Genomic DNA, 24,683 nt, shown 5'->3' with positions numbered 1-24,683 from the left:
TGGAGGGCGGCTCTCTCGAGGTCCCTCTCCCGTCGACGACCTTCCACCAGCAGTGGCCGAGAGCGAGACATTTCAGTGCTGCGCCTTTTTTAATCTATTGAACGGCAACTTCATCAAGGGAGCGATGCCGTGATCTTGGCCTGTCACGTTGCACAGATTTCAATCCAGGGCACGATGGGCATCATGTTGATCTTGCCGAATCGCTCACGCGAGGGAAGCCGGTTAACCTCGAGCGTGCAGAGCATCGCCGAAAATACAGAAGCAGCCCATGACGACGCTTGACGATTCCAAAGACACGTTGCAAACAAGAGGATGCCTTCACAGGTGGCATTGAGCATTGGCTGTACGGAACTGTCAATTTAAAATGCACGTACTCAAACTTTAACCTCGATTTGCTATTGCACGTATTTACGCGTTCGTATGTGACTCGTTATCCTGAACTGTTACAGTGCCACGAGTTTCCCCCCATAGGCGGAGTTTAACTTATATATTTTTTGTGGGGAGTGGGAGGGCAAAGGTTCGCTTTGTCCCCTCACATTAGGAATCGCGGGTGCATATCATTTTTTTTATCTTATTCGTAAATTACTGAAAATAAATTAACAAAGACGTTAAAACTCCGCCCATGGTTCCGGCCCCTCTCAGACCACTTTCTCCTTTCACTCGCACAATGTCCTTAATACCTCCCCTTGATCCTTCCACTCCCCTCTCTCTACCCTCCCTTTCCTCTGCCGCAACGTTCGCTCCCTGGACAATGGCTCCCTGACCGCCCCCCATCTCTTCCCTCCTTTATTGAATCCCTCCACCGACGCTGGTGTACAGAAGGACGTGGGTTCGATCCCGACACTGACGCCTGTTGTATATTTGGAGTGTGCATATCTCTCTCTCCGTGGATTTTTCTCCCGGGTCCTCCACTTTTTTCCCCTCCACATTTAAAAACATGCGTCTGGATTATTCGCTTGCGATATATATGATAAGCCACTTCGTTGAGCTATCATTTGTGGCCAGGTCGTTCTTAAAAAAGAGCTGTGTAGCTCAGTGGGCCTTATTTGGTCAAATAAAAATAGCGAACATTATCCTCTTCCCTCAACTCCCTAGCCACTCTATGCCTCCGATCCCCATCACCTGAGTTCTCCAAACCACGGTTAACTCCTTCCCTCGTATCTGACCGTAATTGTTTCCGAAAAGCTGAACGGCTGTGGAAGTCAAACTTGATTTGAAGCTTTCGTGACTGCAGGAAATACTCTGGTTCTTTTGGTAAAGTCACGTAGAAATAAAATTAAATAATAGAGTACAACGTTTCGATTGCAACACAAGCAACCGTCATCAGGTAGAACTACATTTTAGAGAGAGACAAAACACAGACACGGAGACACACAGACAGACACACAAGCAGAGAGAGAGACAACACAGACACACAGAGAGAGACACACAACATAGACACACAGAGACCCAATGCCTCTGTGTCGAGGCCTTAAATAGAAAGAGAGGGGGGGTTGGGCAGAGAAAACTGTGGAAGTCGTTTGTTGTTTCTGCACCTCAGATTATCACGGTTGGCTAAGTACGGTGAAAAAGAAGTTCAACATACACTCCCTTCCCACCGACTTTCTAGCCACCTTAGAAGTAGCCATGCGGGACTGCTTCTTAACTCCATTTTCTTCCCGTGTCCCCCTCATCGCCGCCAACTCTCCTCGACCCTTAACCACCCACTCCATCCGCCCCTCTCAGCCCTGCCTTCATACCCCCTACCTCCACAGCCCTTGAATTGACCCACTACTCCACTCCTAAAATTGAGGCAATTCGCTCAATTCTCCTGCCAGCCTCGTCTCCTAGTCCACCGCCCCCCCCCCCCCCAGTTATCCCACTCACGTCCACGTGGTAACGGCTCTCTCTTTATTGATTGCTCTCCTACATATCCAAAGCCCACCCTGCTTCCTCTACCTTGGACCCCATCCCTGCGTTTCACTTTACCTCATCTCCTCCCTCTGATCCTTCCCAACCCCTCGTCTCTCTCTTCAATTCTTCCCTCACCTCTGGTGTGTCTCCTGCCATCTTTAAGGCAGCTATCAAATCCCCCTTAAAAAACAAAACCCTCTCGACACTTCCAGTCCTGCCAATAATACTGACCTCCTCCTTTACTTCTCTTCACTTCTTCAATGTCTTGTCCACTCCGGCCTTACTCACGTCATCTCATCCAATTCTCTTTACCCTCATTTCCAATCTGGATTCTGCAACTCCCGTTCTACCGAAAATGCCCTCCTCACTGTACGGAACCATTGAACAAACTCTGCCTATTGTGGCTTCTCCTTAATCCTCATACTCTTGGATCTTTCCTCGGCCTTGGACACAGTCGATCACTTCGCACTCTTTTCCACCCCCCCGTCTCCGTATCTCCAGCACACCCCTCTCCTGGCTCCAGTCTTGTCTCTATTCACGTACTTCCTCCGTTTCTTTCAACCACTCCACCTCCCCCCCTCCCTGTTGGTGTCCCCCAAGTGTCTGTCCTAGGGCCCTCGCCATTGGAAGCTGCAATTTCTTCATTTAACTTTCCCCATCACTTCTTCGCCGGCGACACCCAGATTGTCTTCCCCTCTCCCTGCTCCCATCCACTCTGTCCTACCATCTCATTCCCTCCCTTCTCACCCGTGCCTGCCTTCTCTGCTCGCAACCTTGGGGTCATCTTCAATTCCTCCATATCCAACCACATCTCTGCCACTACCGGCACCTTCGATTATCACGGTTGGCTATGCATGGTGCAAACTAAGTTCAACAGGCATATATATCCACACTTCCCGCTTTCACCTCACCTATTCAATATTCGCAAAATCCCTCCCCTCATCTCACGATCTGATGCTAAACTCCTGGTTCACTCCCTTGGTTATACTCACCTTGACTATTGCAATTATTTTCTTATTGGCCTTCCTGCCTACGCCTTCACTACTCTCCAACAGATAAAAAATCCCTCGGCCTCTGATCATTGTTCACCTCCACCACAATTCCCACACTTCTGCTCCACTTTCACAACTCCACCAGCTCCCTGTCCACTACTATCGCCGTCTGTTGAAATGTCTCACTCTGGTCTACAAATCCCCCCCCCCATGGGCTTACCCCACCATATCTCAATCTTACGACTCTGCCCCATCCCTTCCGCGACGTTCCCAGTCTCTGCTGTCCCTCACTGTGCCTCCCTCGCCCTGCACCCAGACCCAGTCTCGCTCTCGTTCCTTTCCCCCTGCTTGCTTCCCTTCACTGGAACAAACTCTCACTACACATAAAACAATCGTCTTCAATATCACCTGCTTCCATCCCAACCCTTAAAACAGCCCCCATCTCTTCTGCCCTGCCTTTCCTACGGCTGCTCTCTGTCCTCCCAATATGACCAGGCCTGCCCCATCATCCCCTCCTTAACAGCTTCCATTTGTCTTCCTAACTGTCACCATAACTACATCGCCACTTTGAATAACCCCACTCGCATATTTCAACCGCTATCGTGTAATGCAAAATTGTATAATTATTGTAAAGCGCCTTGGGCTGAGACGCTATATAAATCTAGATAAAATAGGATGAAGTACAAGAACAGGACTTGCATGCCAATCTCTCATTTGTGCAAAATGTGCTGAAGTGGATAAAAATAGCTCTGTTGCGCACGGTATATAATGCACAGATGCAGGGAGGTGAGAGAATGCACCAAACCAAGGTTCGGCAACCAAAATAACAAGAAGAAATATTTTTTTCCGTAAAAAAAAGCGAATTACTTCAAGAGCCGCAATGCACGTGAACAGCGTCACGTGCAATTATAAAGTGCCGTGTATATGGCAGGACAGCAGTCCCTCGGTTAACAGTGACATCGGCTAACGGTTTTTCGGTTAAATACAAGGACCTTGACTTTCAGCAGCAAACATCACATTCCTCCGGATGGCTCATCCCTGTGCAAGTACTGCTTTAAGTGCACCGTTTTTTGGGGGATGTTTTGATTTGAACTTCTTACTGCACTCTGACAGTGCATTTCAGAACAAAGAGGGACCTTATCGTCCATACATTAAGACGACATTCTAAATGTATCACGACACTAAAATCTGGCCTTAAAAGCCAGTGATCTTTTGGCAGGAAGGATCTCATGCTACGCTATTCCGCCGGAGTAAATGTTCTCCGCATAATATATATCCAGGAACTGAGCATTTTGGTGAGTCATTTTTTATAGTTGCTATAATAAATTGCATGCTGTTTATCTTTGACTATAAAATGTGCAATGCTTCCAACCGGTATTTAGCGTAAGACCACGGCACATGTTTTAAGTCTGGGCTGCTGTATAAAACTAATTGATTTATATCCTTAGCACTGAGCCACCTTTCTTGGCGGTTTATCGTTTGATATCAGCAGCTTCCTTATAATTTCTGCAGAGATTTGCCAAAGTGTGCCTACCTCTATCGGTGGCGCTAAAGGTCCGTGCTTCATTTTAAACAATGTGCCGTTGTGTACTTTTGTCGAAACACAACCTCTGTATTAACCTCTAAATTAAACCCCCACTTCACGCCGGGGATGCGTTCCTGAAAGGTGCGACGACGAATATCGAAACGACGCAAATCGAAGCGATGCGCAGGGTAGTCGTAGTGGGTGGTGGAGGCGAAGGCTGAGAGGCGACGGATAACGATAAAGGGCGGACGATGCTGTCGGCGACATAAGTTGTGGTGCTTGAGGCGACGCAAATCGGTATTAATAATAAAGTGACGACGTAGTTGCGAAACGACGTAAAAAAAGGGGGGGGGGACGTGCATCGGGGTGTTGCTGCATATGTATTTGCTACAGTATGACTATGAATGCAAACCTCTTCCCCAGTTGGAGGGTAGACGACCTCTGCAAAGAAGGTGTGATATCTCAGTGCATACTTTATTGACAACATAAAGGGTTCGTGATGTACGATTTCGCTATAAATATCTCGAACCAATAATATTTAAACTGAGCTTTGCATTAAATATGCCATCTATTAAAACTTCAGTAGCATGACACACATGTTAAAGGTTACATAGCAACATTAAATGTTTTAATTACATTACATTGATATGAACTTAATCACAAGCAATGCTACTGAAGTAGTCAAAGACATTTCTCCCAAAAAATGTTTTACTCTAAAAGGGTTCTAGCATAGTCTGCAATCAAATAATGCATCAAAACTTAATGGTTGCTAACGCAAATTACGTTAAGCCTCGCGTGTTTAATCTAGCTTGAAGTATGTTGCTGTTGCTCTCAAAAGGATGTTTACTTGCTTGCAAATAACGTCTGCTAATGGCGGCCTGTGTCTTTTACGTTCTCAAATTTCAAGGCATGCTCTCTTGGTTGTCACGAATGTGCATTGTGCGATGCACTTAACCACGGCCGATGTTGTCGACACGAGCCAGATCGATCACTGGAGACCCTTGGCAGTCGCTTGGACACCCACACGAGGGGCAAGGCGAGCGTCCGTTGAGAAACATCGAGGGGCGCTCTTTAAAAGTGAAATAAATAATTTAACGACGGTAGTTACACACACGCACAACAAAAAAGACAGCGGATAAATAACGCAGGTGCCTTGACGCGAAGGGCCAAGATGGAGCGAATGGACTCTCACGCCACGAGCCAGACTCTTCCCCAAAAGACCCCAGTCCCCGCACTCCCGGCGTACGCAGCCTCCACGATGATCCACGTGGAGAGGCCAATCTACCGCGAACATGTCCTCAAAAAGAGCTTCGGTGGAGGCCGGGGCAGCAGCGGTGCGCAGCTGCTGGGCCGCCTAGCCGGCTTGTTCGCCTGCTCCTGGAGAGGCGCTCTGGGACTCCTGTGCAGGAGGATGCCCATACTCGACTGGCTGCCCAAGTACAAAGTCAAGCAGTGGCTCCTGGGGGACATCATCTCCGGCCTCACTGTCGGTATTGTTCACATACCGCAGGGTAAGGCTCACCTTTATCTTTTCTTAATCCGACAGAGCACATGGAGACACTCGTGTGTAAAAATACAGGAACAAAGTATAATATTTAAGAAAAAAAGGTACACCATCGTTGTTTCTCTATTGATGTGAACAGCTGAACATTTCCAATGTTCGTGGTGCAGCAATTTTCTTTGCATGATAGATGCAGCTATTTTCATACCAAGTTTATTCATGTACATAACTCTGCGTTTGTCCAGCTCTATCACAAGTGCGCACTTGTGTTTACATGAGTGCACATGTTGAATGTTTAACAAAAATAATCAATTCATCAAGCTTGTTTAATTCGTTGTTTACGTGTGCGTCTGTATATTATAAGCTGCATTCCTGTGTGGGTTATTTTCTATTGACATATTTAAAATGTCAAATGTTAAGTCTTCGGTGCAACAAACTCAACTTCCCCACAGTGTCAAGCGTGTCTTGTCTAAATTCATATAGAATAGCGGTATATATTTATCAACGTTGTTGATTTGCAGTGAATCGAAGTGGCAATGATGGGAGTGGTTACGTCTGCTGCAGGGAGGAAGGAATAAAGAGGAGCAGTTGAGATGGATCTGCTGCTGCTGATGATTATTTTAAAAAAATAGTAACAGGAGTGGGAGTGTGAGTTGGAGAGCAATGGGAGGCTGTGGGGCAGGGGGTTTAGCGTAAGAGTGGTAGAATCGGAATATTTATGCTGGAAGAATCCGATGAGCCTTTTAGTTCTTTTTCACAGATATCCGTTCAGTAGATGGTAGAGTGGGGAGGGGTAGGGAAGAGGTTTAGCACGCTGCACTATTAACCCGACGGCCCGAGTTCGATTCCCGCTCACGGCCAACACCAGTAACGATTATCTGAACCGGTCCTGGGCCTCTCCTAGGTCGACTCAGTCTCAAATAAGTACCTGGTGTGGTGTGCAAACATCGCCACGAGGAAAACAAAGGTGGCAGAGCGTGGTTCTGGCCACCCACCCTCTTGTATTCTGTGCCAGCCTTCATAGGTGCTCACTAACAGCACTTGCTCCAAGTCTGTTAAGGCTATACGTGGAATCTTCGACTTTGTCTTTGGAACGTAAGAGTGGCGTACATTCACCCACTCGTGCAGGGAATTATTGTGGGATTGGGACAGCAGGATATTCCCATCAACAGCATTAATGGGTTTAACTGGTATGTTATTACTACAAATGGTTCTTGTCCAGACAGAAGACAGCATAATGTTTCGTGCTTAAGTCATTACCTGCAAACAACATTCCCAGTCAGTTTAGATTCTGCATTCTGGTTGGTCTGTACATCATGGCAGCTGTATAGGTCTTACAAACAATACGCATATATTCTCCAATGTTCATTTCATCGTACCGTATTTAAATGCTGCAGTTTTCAGTTACAAGTCTTACATCCAGTATGTAGGTTATTTTTTAAAGTAAAATTCGGCCTGAATAATGTAGAGTTTGTTTTACAACTTTCAAATAATTCTTGAGTTTGCCAGAAATTCCGCTAAACGCGATTCCACCTATGGCATGATGTGTATTGCTATGTTTGATTCTTTATACGTCTAATTTTCGACAAAATATGTCAAGGGCGTATTCAATATAAGACAGTCCCCGAGATACGAACGTCCGACTTACGAACATCCGCACTTACCAACGAACCGCCATAAGGTGTTATTATTTTTAACCATCCGACTTATGAACATTCGCTCGTACTTACGAACCGAACCGTGGAACTATCCTACACGAGATTTGTCCCAGCAATGAGTCCCAGTATCCCGCTAGAACTCATGATGCCCTTTCTAATAAGGAAGCCAGCATTAGGACTCAAGGTAAGTGAAATTTTTATTTTATTGTTATGTTACTTTATTTAATGTTTTATTTCCTACACAGCATTTATTACAGTATTACATGTAAATGTATAATTCTTCTTAATAATTAGTTTAACAATTCTTCACTTTTTTGTTGAACCATAACACATTTTGAACACTGTATGTACTGTACAATTAAATATTGAGTTCCGAGATACGAACAAATCGACTTACAAACGGGTCTCAGAAACGCAACTCGTTCGTAAGCCGAGGACTATCCACATCTTTAAATATTTACAACTTGCGCAACCTCTACCAATAATTTAATATAACGCTTGTTGCACACGCTCAAATAACCTATAAATCACAAGTTATATTGTTGGCAAGATTTTTAAGAATGTTAAATACATCGTATGATCGTTTGCAATCTAAAACAAATAATGTTTGATAATCGATGACGCATAAAATAAACAGGTATTAAACATGTTAATAAATCAAACGTATAAATAAGCCACATTTAAATGTCGTCGATTTTCAACAGCTTGTGCCTGCTGAATCGACAATGTATAAATACACGTCTCTTGTATACATGTTCATGGCTTTTAGGATAGTTTGTGGGCTGCATTGCTGTGCTCTGACAGACACAGTCCACGTGCCGTGTCAGCAGTCATTTGCCTGATTTGCAGTGTGGAATTGGTGATGCCCCATTGCCAATGCATCCGTCTCCAATCAGTTGCCCGAAAGTGCCGACGGGAATCAGCCCACGTGATGATGCCATTACACTCACACCCACCGACGGAATGAGCCGACCAATCAGGCTTGCGTCTTTCTTGCACACAAACATACACGCGTTAATGTGCGCGTCAAAGTTTCCTCCGCTGAGATGATAATCATCATCAAGATGATGATTACGATGCTGAAGATAAGGAAAAATATATTGATGATAGATGAAGATGATTACGATAATGATGATAATCTTGACACTCCTGCTGCAACTACTGCTGATCCGCCAACCGCACATCCACACCAAACCCTATCTCATGGCAGGCCACCAACCTTTACGTTCAAAGTGTGCACACTGCACCAGGAAGTCATCCAAGCTCTTAGAAAACAAGGCCTGAAAAAACGAAGTCTACGAATAAAATCCATTTACGGAAAGAGAACAATCACACAAAGGTTACTGAAAAACGGTACCAATGTTATCTGGGGAGTTGGACAGGGTGACAGACTTTGAACAAAGTTATTAATTTTCCAAAATTGTATTGGAAAAACTAAAAGGTATACATTCATAGAGAACGCATTAACCATCTCAGGTTTTCTGACATAATAGTCTTAGTAACGTCCCCTGGGAATGCACTGCAATACATCTGTTTACAAATTTATAAAGATTGCAAAGTTGAGTTCACAATTAGTGAGTAAAACCAAGTTTACGTACAACAAGTATGCTAAACAATTGGAGATATTTGTCAGAAATCACAACAGTGTGTACTTAGGACTGCTGTTGAAGGCACACCGGGATCAAGATGATTTCAGGAAGAGGTGAACGAGAGCAGGTGGGGTGCTTTTGGAAATCTGAAGTCAAGTAATAATGAAAAGCAATGTTGCCAAAATATGTGTTTTATTCGATGATATGACATGTGGTTCAAAATACATGGTACACGGTAGAATATTGAAAAGTATGCAAATAAACATTTAGCGAGATGCATGCTTGGAATTGCACTGAGATTCAGCGAGAGAAACACGTAAATCACGTAACATATATGCAGGTGAATGGCCCAATTACAACTGTTAAGAAAAGTAAGTGGGCTTGGGTAGGACACGCCGCTAGAAGGGACGATGACCGATGGTCAAAAGTGATAACGGAGTGGCAGCCAAAGAATGGAACGCGTCGGAGAGGAAGTCTACCGAGGAAATGGCATACAATCAACTTGCATGCAGATGCCAGATGGATTGTTAAATCACTAAATGGTGAGAGGTGGTGGCATATTGGGGAGGCCTTCACCCAGCAGTCAGTTGACCATGGCTGGTGACAATGATGATGATGATTTGGTAACCAGATGGACGCCTTGAACTCAACGAGCACTTGAGTACCTGCTTTCATTATTCTGAGCAGCCTCAATTTGAACCCAGACTCAGTGCTCATAATGAACCAACCTCTCATCTCCTTTTAACGCTTAATTATGCAATACCGAGGCGATAATTACAATTTTGAGTATTGCAATCATAAATTGATAAGAGTGTGATGCGCCTCTCGCATATAGCTGAAAGTTATTTCGCTGAGTTATCTTCAAAGTGAATTAATTGAACGTGGTAACACATAAGGTAACTCTTCTAAGTCTGGTCGTGATATTTGTTTAAAAAGGAAAATCATCCCAAAAGACGAGGATGTTTCCTGAAAATTGTAAAAATTCCTTGGGGTTAAATTTTTCAACATTAATATTACCGGTGACAAACTCTAAATGGACTATTCGGACACTTAAACTGTGTTCACACATGACAACGCAAGCGATCTTTCATCTGACCACATCGATGTTTATTGTTGGAATAAAGACAGAATGTTCCACGAATTTGAGATGTACATTTATAAATATATCTTTTTTGCCGCTCGCTGCCCTCTGCTAAGCAACCGAGGGGGCTAATGGCCACGCTAAACCAATACAAGCAGCGGACCAAGGTTGCGGATTTTTTTTTGTCCCCGTCTCCTCCGTGAACGCGCCCCATACTCGGGAGCCCGCTGTGAGCGGCCTTTTCCAAAAGCGGCTGAGCCCAAATGCAAGGGCGAGCGAGTCAATGAAAACAGACGAGCCGAGTCACAATCAACTGCACAAACACGTGGATGGTACAAATGGCTTATGTTTCCGTGTGTGCTTTGGCATTGTTTTGACTGAAGTGAAAGCGATGGCGGGGAGTGTTTTGGGCTGAGTGTTTTAGACCGATGCTGATTTAGGAGCGGTGTTTGAAGTGTGTTCTAAATCTAACCAATACTATTTGTGTAAACTGCAGTTGTGTATTGTGCGTGATTCAAGCAATTCATTTTTAATGTTTACCACTCAACATGTTTGTTGGAAATGCATTTTTGCGTGTAAGTAAACTGTAAAGGCACAACGTAGTTTAATACAAGTCTTGTCAATGCTTGCTTATTTTTAGATCTTATTTTCATTTTTTTCAATTCACAAAATGTCGTGCATTAACTTAACTTTGTGACACCACCATGCAGTTTATTAAACTCTGAGTCACCTGTAGACATCTGAAAACGCATTAATTGCTCACATTTTGTGCACAGAATAACGTTAAACTGAATTATTATTGTTGTTCAAACTTACGAACGTTTAAACATGTGCAAAGGGATTACCCTCTTCGTGTATTATCACCCCTGAACTCTCAGGAATGGCCTATGCCTTTTTGGCCGCCCTGCCTCCAATATATGGCTTGTACACGTCCTTCTTCCCCGTGCTGATCTACGTGATGGCCGGCACCTCGCGCCACGCATCCATGGGTAAGTAATGGACACTGCTCGCAGCAGCACGGCCCGCTGGCTCAAAGACGTGCTCTCTCTCTTCTCTCTCTCCTCTCAATGTCATTTAGGCATGGCCTTCGCCCTGCTCACATCCGTTGCCCCCATATATGGCCTCTACTGCTCCTTCTTTCCCGTCCTCTGCTACCTCTTCCTGGGTACAGGCCGACACATCTCCACGGGTAAGTGAGCATATTGCATTGACGAGGCAGGTAAGTTGTCCCACACCGTAAGCAGTCGTCACTCCCCATTAGCAGCAACTTGCTGGAACGGCAATCCGAAAGCAAGTTTATATCTGTTGGCACCAGGGCCGGATGAAGACGTTTTCACTCCCTACATAATAGACATTTGGAGTAATTTGCTAGTCCACCAGTGGAAAAAGGCCTCGCCATGCAGTGTAGGGCATGGGAGTTGTTTGACCAAGACGTTACTCCTTCTTCCTGAGGGTGAGAGATGGTGTGCAGTGGTTAGAGCACCGAACTATGAACCCGGGGACATGAATTTTATTCCCAGCCATTCCATTGATTTATTTCGCATGACCAGTGAAAGTTAACTATTCGAGATTCAGTTCCAAGTGATTCAGCCGTTCAATTACTTTGAGAGTTGGTGAAATTCGCATACACCACGGTCTTCACACTTACATTTGGGGCAATTCGAAATTCTGTGATCCGTATTTTGGTGTTCGTAGCCGCAGTCACACACAGCGGAGTCTTTTATTTCCCACTTGCGCTCTAGGTATCTGCATCTTCTGTGGTTTGTGTGGATCTGGTTAAGCAATGCACATTGTTTTCATGGACGATGGAGTGTGGTTGTGGGCTCACTGATGAGCTGTGCGTAGTGGAAGTAGAGCAGTGTGGTTGTGGGTTCACCGATGAGTTATGTGTAGTGCACACCGGGCGGTGTGGTAGATCAGGTTTTTGTTGGGCACGTTACTTGAATCGCACAAATTGTTCCATACCGTTTCGATGTTGAAATTCATGTTGCGCAGAGCTTCTACACGATTCCCACATGGATCAGTTCTGTAACTCGGCCATGCGTGCGGGATGTTGTTCAGACAATCGTTGTTGTCCACATAAACATCAGTGGAGAACCAGTTTTGAGCCTTCACCAACCTGCACTTTCCATCATGGTGAAGTATGGTCATACAACCCTCACGACCAACACGGCATTGGAAAACCATTCAGCAGTGAATTCATAGGCTGCGATTATTATTACAGCAATACATGACTGATACCGCACTCTAAACAACATTGAACAAAAATAGCTCTCTTAATAGAAATCTGGCATATACTGCTACAAATAACAATCGACAGTTCATCTAAGATACAAGAAACAGCTGAAGTGGCAGCGGTCCATGGGGGACTGACTGCAGATGTTGACTACATTCCTTGAGCTGAACTGGCCACAGCAGACCTTTCCTTCACTAGATTTTGTTTCCTCTTGTATATATTTGCCCTGCTTATGTTATACCACTTGCAACAATGAATTCGCATGCCATCAGCTGCACATTGCGATATGCATCACCCAGTTCCCCACGCGTGGTGAGATATTGTGAACAACGCAGAGCGGTATTGTTTCAATGCAGTGTGAGTTGTCAGTGTATTTTCTGTATGTATATTGTATGTTGAACTTCTTTCGCACCGTACGTAGCCAACCGTGCCGTGCTAATCGGAGGTGAAAAAACTCACTGGTTTGAGTCCCACAGCCACCCGCACATTTGTTTGGGCACTAGAGCTCAACGATGCCTCGTCTATTTATAAATGGTATAAAATTATCTGGTAAAAAATAATTATCTTGATGCTTTCAACAAGTATGTTGTACATGCGGCAGGATACACTGTTAATACAAGCAAACTGTCATAAATTCAAGACACCCATCATCTCACATCCAACTCTAGTTTTTCTACCCTTCTATTTTATTGAGAATATTCGTCCCCCAGCCGATGACCAACTCCCCTCCCATTTCCATGCTGCGCCATATATTTAAAAAATTGCGTTTACAGCCCATGTAGAAAAGTGTGAACACCAGGCAGACCTCGCTTAGCGTTCTCAAGATGTGCTCCTGGAGAAGTGAATGCTCATCGAATCAGCGCTAAAAGGGGTCGTTATACCATTGTGTATCTGGGGATGCGTTCCCGACGGCGTAATTAATTAAAGCAATATACGAGTGCTTCATTGGGGTATTTGCTAATGGCGCCCAGAATGATAAGACAGATAATAAACATAATTTAATGAATAAAAAAAATATCTAAAATTAGTATCGTGTACTGTACTCACCAATGATATTCTACCGTACTACTCCTACAAGGCTGGACCTGCTGTGCTCCCAGTCCGGGTCTTAGCGTTGCCCTCAGTCTAAATGTCTGTGGTGATGTTTCTTTTGGATGGATCCTGAGATTATCCGACCACGAAGCGAATCGCAGGGGGGTTGAGGTGGGATTCTGATTGGCTCAGAGCGTTCGTCGCTCATAATTGGCTGAGCCAATGTAAACACAGATGGCGGGACGAAGTGCATTTCTTCGGCCGCCGTTGCTAAATTTTTTGGGGGGCATTTCATTATTTTTTGTTGTTAATGCACAAAGCAAAAAAATGTTCTCCAGGACAAAGAGCGCTACACTGCAACGAAATCAGCGTTCTGCAGGGTGGCGCTAAAGCATAGAGAAAGTTCCTCCCCCCCACCTCTTTATAGCCGAAACAGAGTGTTGGGGCAAGTGCTGTGAGCGAGCTAAAGCGAGGTCCTTTTCACGAGCAACAAATTCCACCCGTCCACCCCTTGGATCGTCTCAGCATCGCCCACTCTATGGAGCTGTCAACAATCCCTTATCAGCGCCCGACCTTATTGCTGACCAATTCAGACCTTATTGGTCACCCAGTGCCCCTTATAAATCTCAACGTTCATCCTACAAAGTCCCATCACAACAAGGGAGAAACACAAAATAAATAGACACAAACTTTTTTTTGCCCGTATTGAAACGGCCGCACGCCGTATGGACCTGAAAACTCAATTTTCCTACACACGAATACGGTGTAAACCGTATGGGTTGACAGGTATGGTATACACAGTTATAAGTGACCCTTAAACACCTCCAACCACTCTGCCCGGTGGGCGTTGAAGTAGACGGGATAGGACATCAGTCACTCTCTTACTCCCCGCTTAAGTTAAGCTTCGTTGGCCCTGTCCGGGAATCGAACTCATAATCAATTTCCCTGTACACTATAGGAATTCGGGGGTAAACCGTATGGGTTCACAGATACGTGTGCGGGTTGTGCACTCATTATCGCTCGCCACAAACACATTCCTGCGGAGGGAGCTGGTAGGAACGTTGGGCTGCTCGGTCAATGGCCAGGGTCAACGGCGGCGTGGTGTATTCCGCAAATACGCCCGACTGTGAGGGCGGGCACAAGCCGTCGTGAGTAGGTTAAACGTTGAGTTTAATAAGGGCACCACGGGGTGACCAGCCCCTTCCTACCCAGCCCCATCCCTCCCACCCACCCCCCACCCAGCCCCACCCTCCCCACCCAGCCCCTCCCCACCCTCCCCTCCCAGCCCCTCCCCATCCTCGCCTCCCCACCCACCCTCCACCCACCCAGCCCCGCCCTGCACGACGGGCGGACGGACACAATAATCCCCTGTGGGCTGGTGTAACCTGGCGGTTCCTACCAGTATAAGTAAACGCCGTTGCAAGCGTCAGTTAACTCTGATTTCATGGGACAGTTCAACGCATTACATGTAACGCAACCTCACGGCCGTAAGCGTAATTTGTGGTCGAAACGAGAGGGCGCACTGGTACGCGATTTAGAAGTTAAGGGGCCGTCCATAAATGACGTCACGCACCTAGGGGGGGGGGGGTCAGACATTTGTGACGATGTGTGACGAGGGGGGGGGGGGGAGAAATGTGACGTCACATCAAAATTCGCAACTTTAAATAAATAAAGACAACACGTTCTACTTAATGAAATAGACATTTTGATAAATGTTTCTCCTACAACATCAGAGTCTAGCGCCACGTTAAATACGCACTACAATGACAATTGTATAATGCGATTTGAAGCATGTTTTTTTTTGGGGGGGGGGGGGGCAGAGCTTTGTGACGTCATATTTGAAGGGGGGCGGGTCTGACTTTTTGTGACATCGTGTGAAGAAGGGGGGCAGGGGGGTCAAAAATCTTCCAAATTCGCGTGACGTCATTTATGGACGGCCCCTAACTCTGCAACGGTAATCTCCGTGACTGTTTTAATACACGGGGGCGATCAATCGTCCATCGTTAGGACACCCCCCAAAGATGTATCCGATGGGCCCCTGGGTCTCCGCAAAGCGATGCGTTTGGTTAAGAAGGGGCACTTTGCACGTGGGAGGATTGGCTGAGGTGGATCAATTTGCACGAGTCCCATAGTTTCGCCCGACCATAACCCACGGGGATTTCCTCTTGGCTGGTGGGCAACAAAACTGCAACAACGTCCGTGACCTCAGCCGACCCTACCCTGAGCATCAAATGTTTAGAAGGCGGTAAGATGTAATAGTAATAGTAAAAAAAGCATTTTGCTCAAATGCGCTCTTGTTTAGTGTAAGAGATGTATGGTGTGCTCCTGGCGCTTGACACGTTTATTTGTATGGTACACTTGACGTATGTGCGTTTATTGAATGGCGTGAGAGCAAAACCGCACTGGCTCTGTTGGACAAAAGTGTTTCAGGAGAGTGTTTAAAAATATTTGATACGTGCATTGAGCTTGGAAATGAAATGTTGCCAACGATGAAAAAGTGGGTGTTTTTTTAAATAAATGGAACACCCTGTATTGCTGCTCTTGATACGGCAGATACATTTGTCAAAGTTACATTAATTACCAACGATAGGCATTGATATGGACTTCGGGTCAAGTGTGCCATGCATTAAACAAGTCAAGTCAACGGCATACATCATACAGTTCGGACACGATACAAGGGTGAGTATATAACGCGGCATATTTTAGTAGAATACTTCCTATTCCGAATATCGTTAAAGTGCAATCCATTCACTGCGAAGTGAATTCAATTCTGAAGTGAATGCATTGCGCTCTTAACGGTACCCAAGTTTGACTTGGGCATGGAACCACAGGGGGCAGACGCATGCATTTCCACACACGTGTATGTCCCCCCTCCTCCTGCCCCCACACTCCCACCCCACCACGATGCCTGTGGATACACAGCTACACGTGTGTGTGTGCGTGTTATTTGAGCGGGCGTGTAATGCTAAGCGAGCTGCTCTATGTATGCGTGGATGTATGTTGAACTTCTTTCACACCGTACGTAGCCAACCGTGCCAACCCGGCGACTGAGTTCGATTCCCGTTCACGGCCAACACCAGTGACTATTTTCTGAACCGCTGCTGTCCCCCCCCCTCCCCCGACGTCGATTCAGCCTTAAATGAGTACCTAGTGCAATGTGTACATGTAGCCACTAGGGAGACAAAGGCGGCCAAGCGTGGTGCTGGCAACCAGACTTCCTCGTGTGCCGGTCCGGCCTTCATTGGTGCTCGCGAACAGCACTTGCCCCAACAGTCTGTTAAGCCTATACGGGGTGTTCTTTGTTTGCTCAATTTAGGGACAACATATTTATCATCATTATTTTCAAGGGCCATGACCCAGATTTGCTTCACTTGATGTAAATATGTGTACAGGTGCCAGGGCGGGGGGGGACAAGCCATATGTTGTGTTATACCAAACGCTCTCATAAACTGTTTCCTACGTCCCCGCTAAACAACCGAATGCATATCTTTGATTTAATGACAAGCCTACATCTGGAAGTTAAATCTCTTACTCAACCAAACTCAAGCGTGCCCAAGGTCCCTGGCCGCATCATTTGGCTGGGCCAAGCACAGAGAAAGTGAGGCGCGTGCCTTCCGAGTTCAGGGTCCATTGAAACCACCAATCATGACCAGCACCGCCAGGCATGGCACAGTGGGGAGGAGCCCGAGACCCTGGGTTCAATCGTGTGACTCGTGTCTATTCAATCATATCTGTGTACAATGTCTCCTCAGTCGAACTGCATTGGGCTCTTAGGTGACTCGATATTGGCCCCCACGGTTGCTTACCGCCCTATCTCAAAATTGGCCTCATGCCTCTGCCCATGAATATCATCGGAAGGGGGAGAAAAAACAACAGTCGACAAAAACAATACCACTTCGCTGTACTGCTGTCGCCTGGCCACTGTGCAGCCCCAAGCCCACACCACTTGCTATTCCCAGGCAGTCTCCTTTACCGGTACCAAACCAGGCTCAGCCCTATTCAGCTGCAGATATTTGATATTTTATACGTAAAATGGTGAATTGGTTACGCATTTTTTTTTAGGATAAAAAGTATAAATGTATCCTTACACCCGCCACAGTCAATTAGTATAAAGGTTTGTTACGTAAACAAATCATGCCAATTAGTTACAGTTGGAATTTTTGGGTGGTGGAGGGTTTAACAATACATTTATATTTACGCGATCTCACCCTAAAACAACCTCTATTATGTATAATATTGGTCGCGAAAAGCCTACCTGTAAAAGTTTTTTTTTACATTGCAAAGAGGCAACCACAATAAGTTACACTAGCATTAACATCACCTAAATTACGACTCATCGCCAATGACCACGTCTATAAAGCTGACCGAGAGGACCATTCCACGGCTGTCGTTTCTGGGTGTGGTGCCAAGGATCTACGTGATCATTGATTCACAACGACCGAGTCAGTTTCACTTGCGTTGTGCCAACAAGAGAGCGCTGGCCACGGAAGATGTGAGTGCAGGGATCTGTCCGGCGGGGGAAGAGGGGGAGGCAAAACAGAGAGCCCCGTTTCTAAATTGCGGCCTACGAACGGGAGCTTGTTAACAACGTACATTGTGAGGTTTGTTCTGTAGAAGAAGGAAAAAAAACCCCGCACAAACAAAAAGAACAACGGTTGCAGTGAAAGCAAGAACAACAAAATGCCATGAACTAAAGCTACCTCTGCAATAAAAGGAAAGCTTAACATAGAGATGCAATAGAAAACAACCGGTCTCGTAAAGCTACAAAGCTTCAACTTTAATGCATTTTCACTTGAGTGCACACCTGAAGTGGTTCCTGTAGGCATTGACCATCGAGGATGGATACTCTGTGACTATAGAGGCTTCAGTTAATTCTCCAATTTAGGCTCTTGTCTTCCTCGGGCAAGTCTACCCATCTTCTTAGGTTTTTTCGGTAAAGTCACGTAGAAAGTAAAATAAAATAAAAAACAAAAATCACGACGTTTCGGAGGCAACACAAGTCTCCGTCATCAGGTGGGACCGTCACAGCCAGATTAGTTGTATCAAGTGATCTGGCTGTGACGGTCCCACCTGATGACAGAGACTTGTGTTGCCTCCGAAACGTCGTGATTTTTGTTTTTTATTTTATTTTACTTTCTACGTGACTTTACCGAAAAAACCTAAGAAGATGATTCCTTGCAGTCACGAAAGCTTCAAATCTACAAGTCTACCCATCTTTGCTTTTATCGACAATGGCAAATAAGAAACACAGCTTTTTTTTACATGATGGGAAAGACATACACAAATACACGGAGACACGGAGACAGATACTTGGAGGTACCTACAGATACGAAAACACAACACAGAGACACGGAGGGTCCCACATGGACACGCAGACACCCACAGAGACACGGACACACCCACAGAGACACGGAGACACCCACATAGACACGTAGACATCCTTGTGCGTGAGTGGGTTCGGGCATGACAAGTCACGGGAAGGGATGATGGACAATGGTCAAGGTTAATGACGGAGTGGCAGCCAAGGGGAAATGGAATGCGTCCAAGGGCACGTGCCCTTAGGAGATGGAGTGATTAAATCAGTCAATGTGCAGGTTCTGGATTGTTGTGTTGCACCATAGGATCGTGAGTGATGGCTGCGGCTTGGGGAGGCCTGTATCCAGCCGTGGATTGATCTTGGTTGTACGAACCTGGTGGCCCAGGTCACGGCTAACATCAATGGTAAATACCAAACCGGTCCTGGGCTTCTCCTGGGCTGACTCAGCCACAAAGGAGTACCTGGTGTGCTGTGTAAACATCGGCACTGAAGAGACGAAGGTGGTCGGGCGTGGTGCTTCCCACACCACTCCCTCGTGTGCAGGCAGTGCCGACCTTCGTGGGTGCTCGCTAACAGCAGTCTGTGAAAGGCTATACCGTGGTGGGGGGGGGGTCTGTCTGTCTTTGTATGAGTGTGTGCGTGAGTATATCTGTGTGTGGGTGTACGTCACCCCGTCTCCTACACGTGCATCAGAAATAAGTAATATTTCAAAAAACCTTTTTTTAAACACGCTTTAATGAAATGTACCGTACGAGTAATGGCAAAACTCCACGACTCCAGGAAGTGGCCCCGAAGCTTGCCACAACGTAAGTGACCGTGGTGATTTACAGCCAACGTCAGTTGAGCGTGGACAATTGGACCCAAGCCAAAACATAACATATACAAAAAGATTGTTAATTTTTTTGTTATTTTCTTTTTTATGATAGAATATAATATTGTCATCAGTATTACATAAGTATATCAAGTTTGCAGTCGATACCATATTGGGAAGTGGGTTAAAATTGAGTTAAGATTTGAGGATACAACAACAGAGTGAGTTAATAGAAAGCGTGTAAAAAATAAACAATCTGGCGCCTCCTGTGAGCCCCCCACCCCCCCCCACTTTAGAAGTGAGACACGCGCAGATGACGAGGTTACTCGCACACTCACACGCCCACAAAGACAACGACCATCTGTGCAGATGTTACCCAGGTACCAGGGTTCCATAACGCAGAGCCATAACCACGAGCATCAATGAAGGTCTGCCAAAACCGCCGCCGCTGCTCGCTCATAGATCTTAGGATTCAGCATTTCATACAGCGCCTGCACGTGAACTGATTCAATTAGAGGCCGACCGAAACTGAATTTCTGGATTCGGCCAAAACTGAAACCAGACCGAAAGTAAAAAAAATACTTTCGGCCGAAACCGAAGCCAAAACCGAAAGTTTAACTTCACTTTCGGCCGAAACCAAAGCCGAAACGTAATGTTTAACTAAACTTTCGACCAAGACAGAAACAGAAAGGTATATAACCGAAGTTACCGAACACAAGATTTATGAAATACTAGCTTTACTACCCGGCTTCGCCCGGAACTTGGATTCACAACGGCCCGCCACCTTTGTCTCCCCAGTGGCGATGTTGACACACCACACCACTTACTCGTTTGAGGCTGAGTCGACCTAGGAGAGGCCCACTGAGCTGTATAACTAGTTTTTCAAAGTGACCTGGTCACAAATGATAGCTCAACGAAGTGGCTGATCACGTGGACATTTATAGTAGGCAAATACTCTAATTGCATGCTAATTCTAAATGGAGGGAAAATTCGGAGGACCTGGAGAACCCATGCAACCACGGGGAGAGACGCAAACTCCAAATATACAGGCGTCAGGGTCAGGATCGCACCCACGACCTACAAATCAGGCGGGGTAGTTAACGTCTCCTAGCCACCGTGGTACTCCAAATCAATATTGCAGAGAACGAGTACAGCAGGGTTCTTGAGGAACATTGCACAACTAACAAAGGTCGTAAAGGAAACACACACGGCGAATAAAAAACAATTGGTGCACATATATTGAGCAGAAGAGGCGCCAGAAAAGGTTAGGTGCATGTGCAAGTAAGCTCTAGATTTTATTATAACGGTGACACAAGCACACGCAAATTGAAAAAGACAAGGCAAACATATGGGAGCAAGGCCCCAGAAAAATGTTGGTCCGAGGTGCATGTACGTATGCTGTGTGTTTGGTTTAATGGGGAAATAAAAGAGGGGGAGTGAAGGAAGGGAGGGAACTAAGCTGCATCCCTTCTAGCCGTGACACGTCTTGCCCCAAGCCCACTAATGGGAAATAGTAAGTGTGTCATTGTCTCTTTGTCTCTGTCACCGTGCCTCTGCGGTGTCTCCACCTTCTTTGTGTTTCCATGTCTCTGTGGGCGTTTTCATGTGTGTGTCTTTGTGCTTAGAATATTTGATTGCTATAAATTGATGTGATAAGCCACTTTGAGCTATAATTTGTGACCAGATCGCTTCAGAAAAAGTTATGCAGCTAAGTGGGCCTTACCCGGTAAAATGAAATAAATATGTTTAGTCGTTTAGTTTATTGTGAATATCTGTGTCTGTATGACTCTCCGTGTCTGCGTGAGTCTCCTTCTGTGTCTTTGTATTTATTTAATTTTCACGTCTGTCTTTTTTCACGCCTCTGAGATAGACACAAGAAGACACGGAGATACGTATTCTTGGGTTTTTTCGGTAAGTCACGTAGGTAAAAAATTAAAATTGAATAAAAGTAAAATAAATAAATAAATCTCGACGTTTCGGAGGCAACACAAGCCTCCGTCTTCAGGTGGAACCGTCACAGCACGCTTGCTGTATCAAGTAAATGAGAAATTCCAAGAGATCCGACCCCGTATATATACTGGTTGAGGGGGGAGGAGCCAGGGCAGGCCCCTGGATAGGAGATACGTCTTTGAAGTATGACGTGTTTCAAAGATCCCCCCAACGCGATGTGTTAAAGACTTCCAATTATGGGCACATTTTCTTGGATGAGTGGAGTTACGTGGCAAATGACTCCTAATATCTGTTATTTTCCACGATGTTTTCTTACTGCGTTGAAGTGGAATAAATTTGCGGATAACCACCGTAGATGATAGGATCCAAGATATTTGGTCCTCCATATTATGGCAGCATAGAGGAGTTCCGAACAGAGTGGAGAAACGCAGACGTCCAAAATAAACACTTAATTCGACATCCACACATCGCACCTCCCGGCTTTGACATGCCTCGAAGAGACTGGTGAAAAAGTCAACCACAGCAGAACATCAACAGGCCGATGTGCAACGCCTTCGTCAATGTAAAATTACAGACACGAGCCACAGCCAATGCCGGATTCTTTTAGTAGCAAAAGTAGCTACATATGTAGCTACGGGCTCCCCACTTAAGGGCCCCGCACTAAATGCTTTCAAGCTATTAATTCCGGTTCAGTGATTCTGCGCTTGCTCTATTACTACAGTACTATACTGCCTTCAACTTTGATGAACGATTTGGTGTTTAAGATTAGCGATTTGTCGTATTATCTGGCTATATAGCAAATGAAAAAATACAATTACTTTACTATGCAAGTGTAGTGTGCCAATTCACAGACACAAGTAGGAGGTACTCTCTCTCTTTTATTCCAGCCTTTACAGCCTTAGGGGATAACCACACACCGGGTCGGGACAACCAACATGCTGCCAGACCCACAGCTTGAAGAGAGTGAGGATCACAATAACGACAGCACGACGAGATCCACTCCAGATCGCAGCAGCCCCGACTCAGTCGGAGCTCGCCTTATATCCTGAACAGCGTGGCCAGGCTCCGCCCTCGGCCCCGCACCCCTCTGGATCCCCCAGATGGCTCCCTTGCCTTGCCCACAAGTGCAACTGGTAGAACGGGCTGTCACCCCTAACTCTATTGTCTACCAATCTCCCAGCGGCACGCGCTCTAGTTACTCATTCCACGTCACCACATCACAATCGCCCCCCCCATGAAAAAAAAAAACAGCCGTCCCGGCTAACCTCCATACATTGCGCAGCGGGACGACGAACACCGCAATATCCATGCAACACTTCGCAATGCATGGCAACAATCCAGCCCCCAAAATAACAGCAACCCAACGACGATTAAGGGTGGTCATGTGAACCGAACGGTCTTGGAACGGGTCCTTGTCACCGGTCCCTCATATGGATCTGGTACGGGTCCCCCAGGGACCCCGGGGGTGACTCGCAGCTGGCCCAATGGGCGCGGTCCCCCCCGGGATGAAGATGAAGGAGAGGAAGAAGCAGGTGGCGGTTGTACCGTCCACCCCAGTCCGCCTGTGGGCGGTACCGCCGGCGGTTCCATGTGTGTCACGCCCTGGGATCCTGCGGATGGAGGAACAGAGTTTCACAGAGGCGCAATCTCCGTAAACACACATCCGTCTCCGGACACACACACTCGGCCATCAGATGGTGGAGATTAATTTCCCTCATGAGGTTGAAAATATGGTTTCAGTCGTGAAGGGTGCACATACCAATACCTGCGACCTACCTGGATCCATACACACTGCAGCCTCCTAACCTCAATTACCTCCACCGCATTCTCCCGTACGTAAAAAAAAGAAATGGGGAGAATTCGGTAGAGGCATGAGGGGCCATCGTCTAGGCCGCAAGAACTCCCGGAACATGTAGGTCCCAATCGGACTCTGCCTCGTTGACTTGTTGGCACAACGTACGTTTCCCCACTGACAAAGAAATGATCAGTCTATAATTTTAATGGTAGGTTTATTTGAACAGTGAGAAACAAAATAACAACAACAAAAATCCAGAAAAACGCATGTCAAAAATGTTATAAATTGATTTGCATTTTAATGAGGGAAATAAGTACTTGACTCCTCTGCAAAACATGACTTAGTACTTGGTGGCAAAACCCTTGCTGGCAATCACAGAGGTCAGACGTTTATTGTAGTTGGCCACCAGGTTAGCACACATCTCCGGAGGGATTTTGTCCCACTCCTCTTTGCAGATCTTCTCCAAGTCATTAAGGTTTCGAGGCTGACGTTTGGCAACTCGAACCTTCAGCTCCCTCCACAGATTTTCTATGGGATTAAGGTCTGGAGACTGCCTAGGCCACTCCAGGACCTTAATGTGCTTCTTCTTGAGCCACTCCTTTGTTGCCTTGGCCGTGTGTTTTGGGTCATTGTCATGCTGGAATACCCATCTACAACCCATTTTCAATGCCCTGGCGTCCGCATTGCAGTGGCGTAACCCTTTCCTATAGGTGACTTCGAATGAATAATCTTGCAAGATTTTCAACTATCACGAGAGTTGCGTGGACGGTTGGTCAACACGTAGCGCGTATTGCAAAATCGCGTTATCTGTGTGCACCATAAACTGCCTACCGTAGAGGTACGGGCGGTACTGTTGTATGAAGTGCACGATAGCAAAGAACTCACGGCGCGTAACACAATAGCGCTGCTCTGCTGGGGACAGAACCCGGCTACCGTAAGCGACCACGCTCTCCACCCCATTCTCCACCTGCAACAACACGGCGCCGATCCCGGTATCACAGGCGTCTGTATCCAACGTAAACGGCAAGGAGAAATCGGGGTATCAAAGGGGGGTGGGGGTGCGTTCACAAGGCCGTCGCGCAGCATAACAAATGCGGATTCCTCCTCCATCCCCCACAGAAACCTCTGGCCCTTTGCCGTGAGAACATGGATTGGCCTCGCGATTTTCGCAAACTCAGGTACAAAGCGGCGGTAATACGACAGGACCCCACAAAACTGCGGATCCCACCCACCAAAGTGGGGGTTGGCCACTTATGCACGCAAGCGGTCTTGTCGGGGTCCGTGGTGATCCCGGACTCGCTAA

General features: G+C 46.2%; 1 protein-coding gene across 2 annotated transcripts in view; it reads left to right on the top strand.

Annotated features, from left to right (window-relative positions):
• Positions 1 to 5,337: 5,337 nt before the first annotated feature.
• Positions 5,338 to 24,683, top strand: part of LOC144729536 (solute carrier family 26 member 10-like) — an 86,838-nt gene continuing 67,492 nt past the window's right edge. The window contains exons 1-2 of one of the 2 annotated variants that reach the window (XM_078609867.1): positions 5,338 to 5,921; positions 11,318 to 11,428. In XM_078609867.1, coding sequence (XP_078465993.1) covers positions 5,582 to 5,921; positions 11,318 to 11,428 — 451 coding nt within the window. In that variant the 5' untranslated portion in view covers positions 5,338 to 5,581. The remainder of the gene's footprint in view (positions 5,922 to 11,317; positions 11,429 to 24,683) is intronic. The other variant, XM_078609860.1, reaches the window with a different exon arrangement.

This window comes from Lampetra planeri, chromosome 2, assembly GCF_965212315.1.
Source record: "Lampetra planeri chromosome 2, kcLamPlan1.2.h2, whole genome shotgun sequence".
NCBI lineage: Eukaryota > Metazoa > Chordata > Hyperoartia > Petromyzontiformes > Petromyzontidae > Lampetra > Lampetra planeri.
Note: the sequence above shows the minus strand (reverse complement) of the source record. Positions and strands in the feature narration are given on the sequence as shown.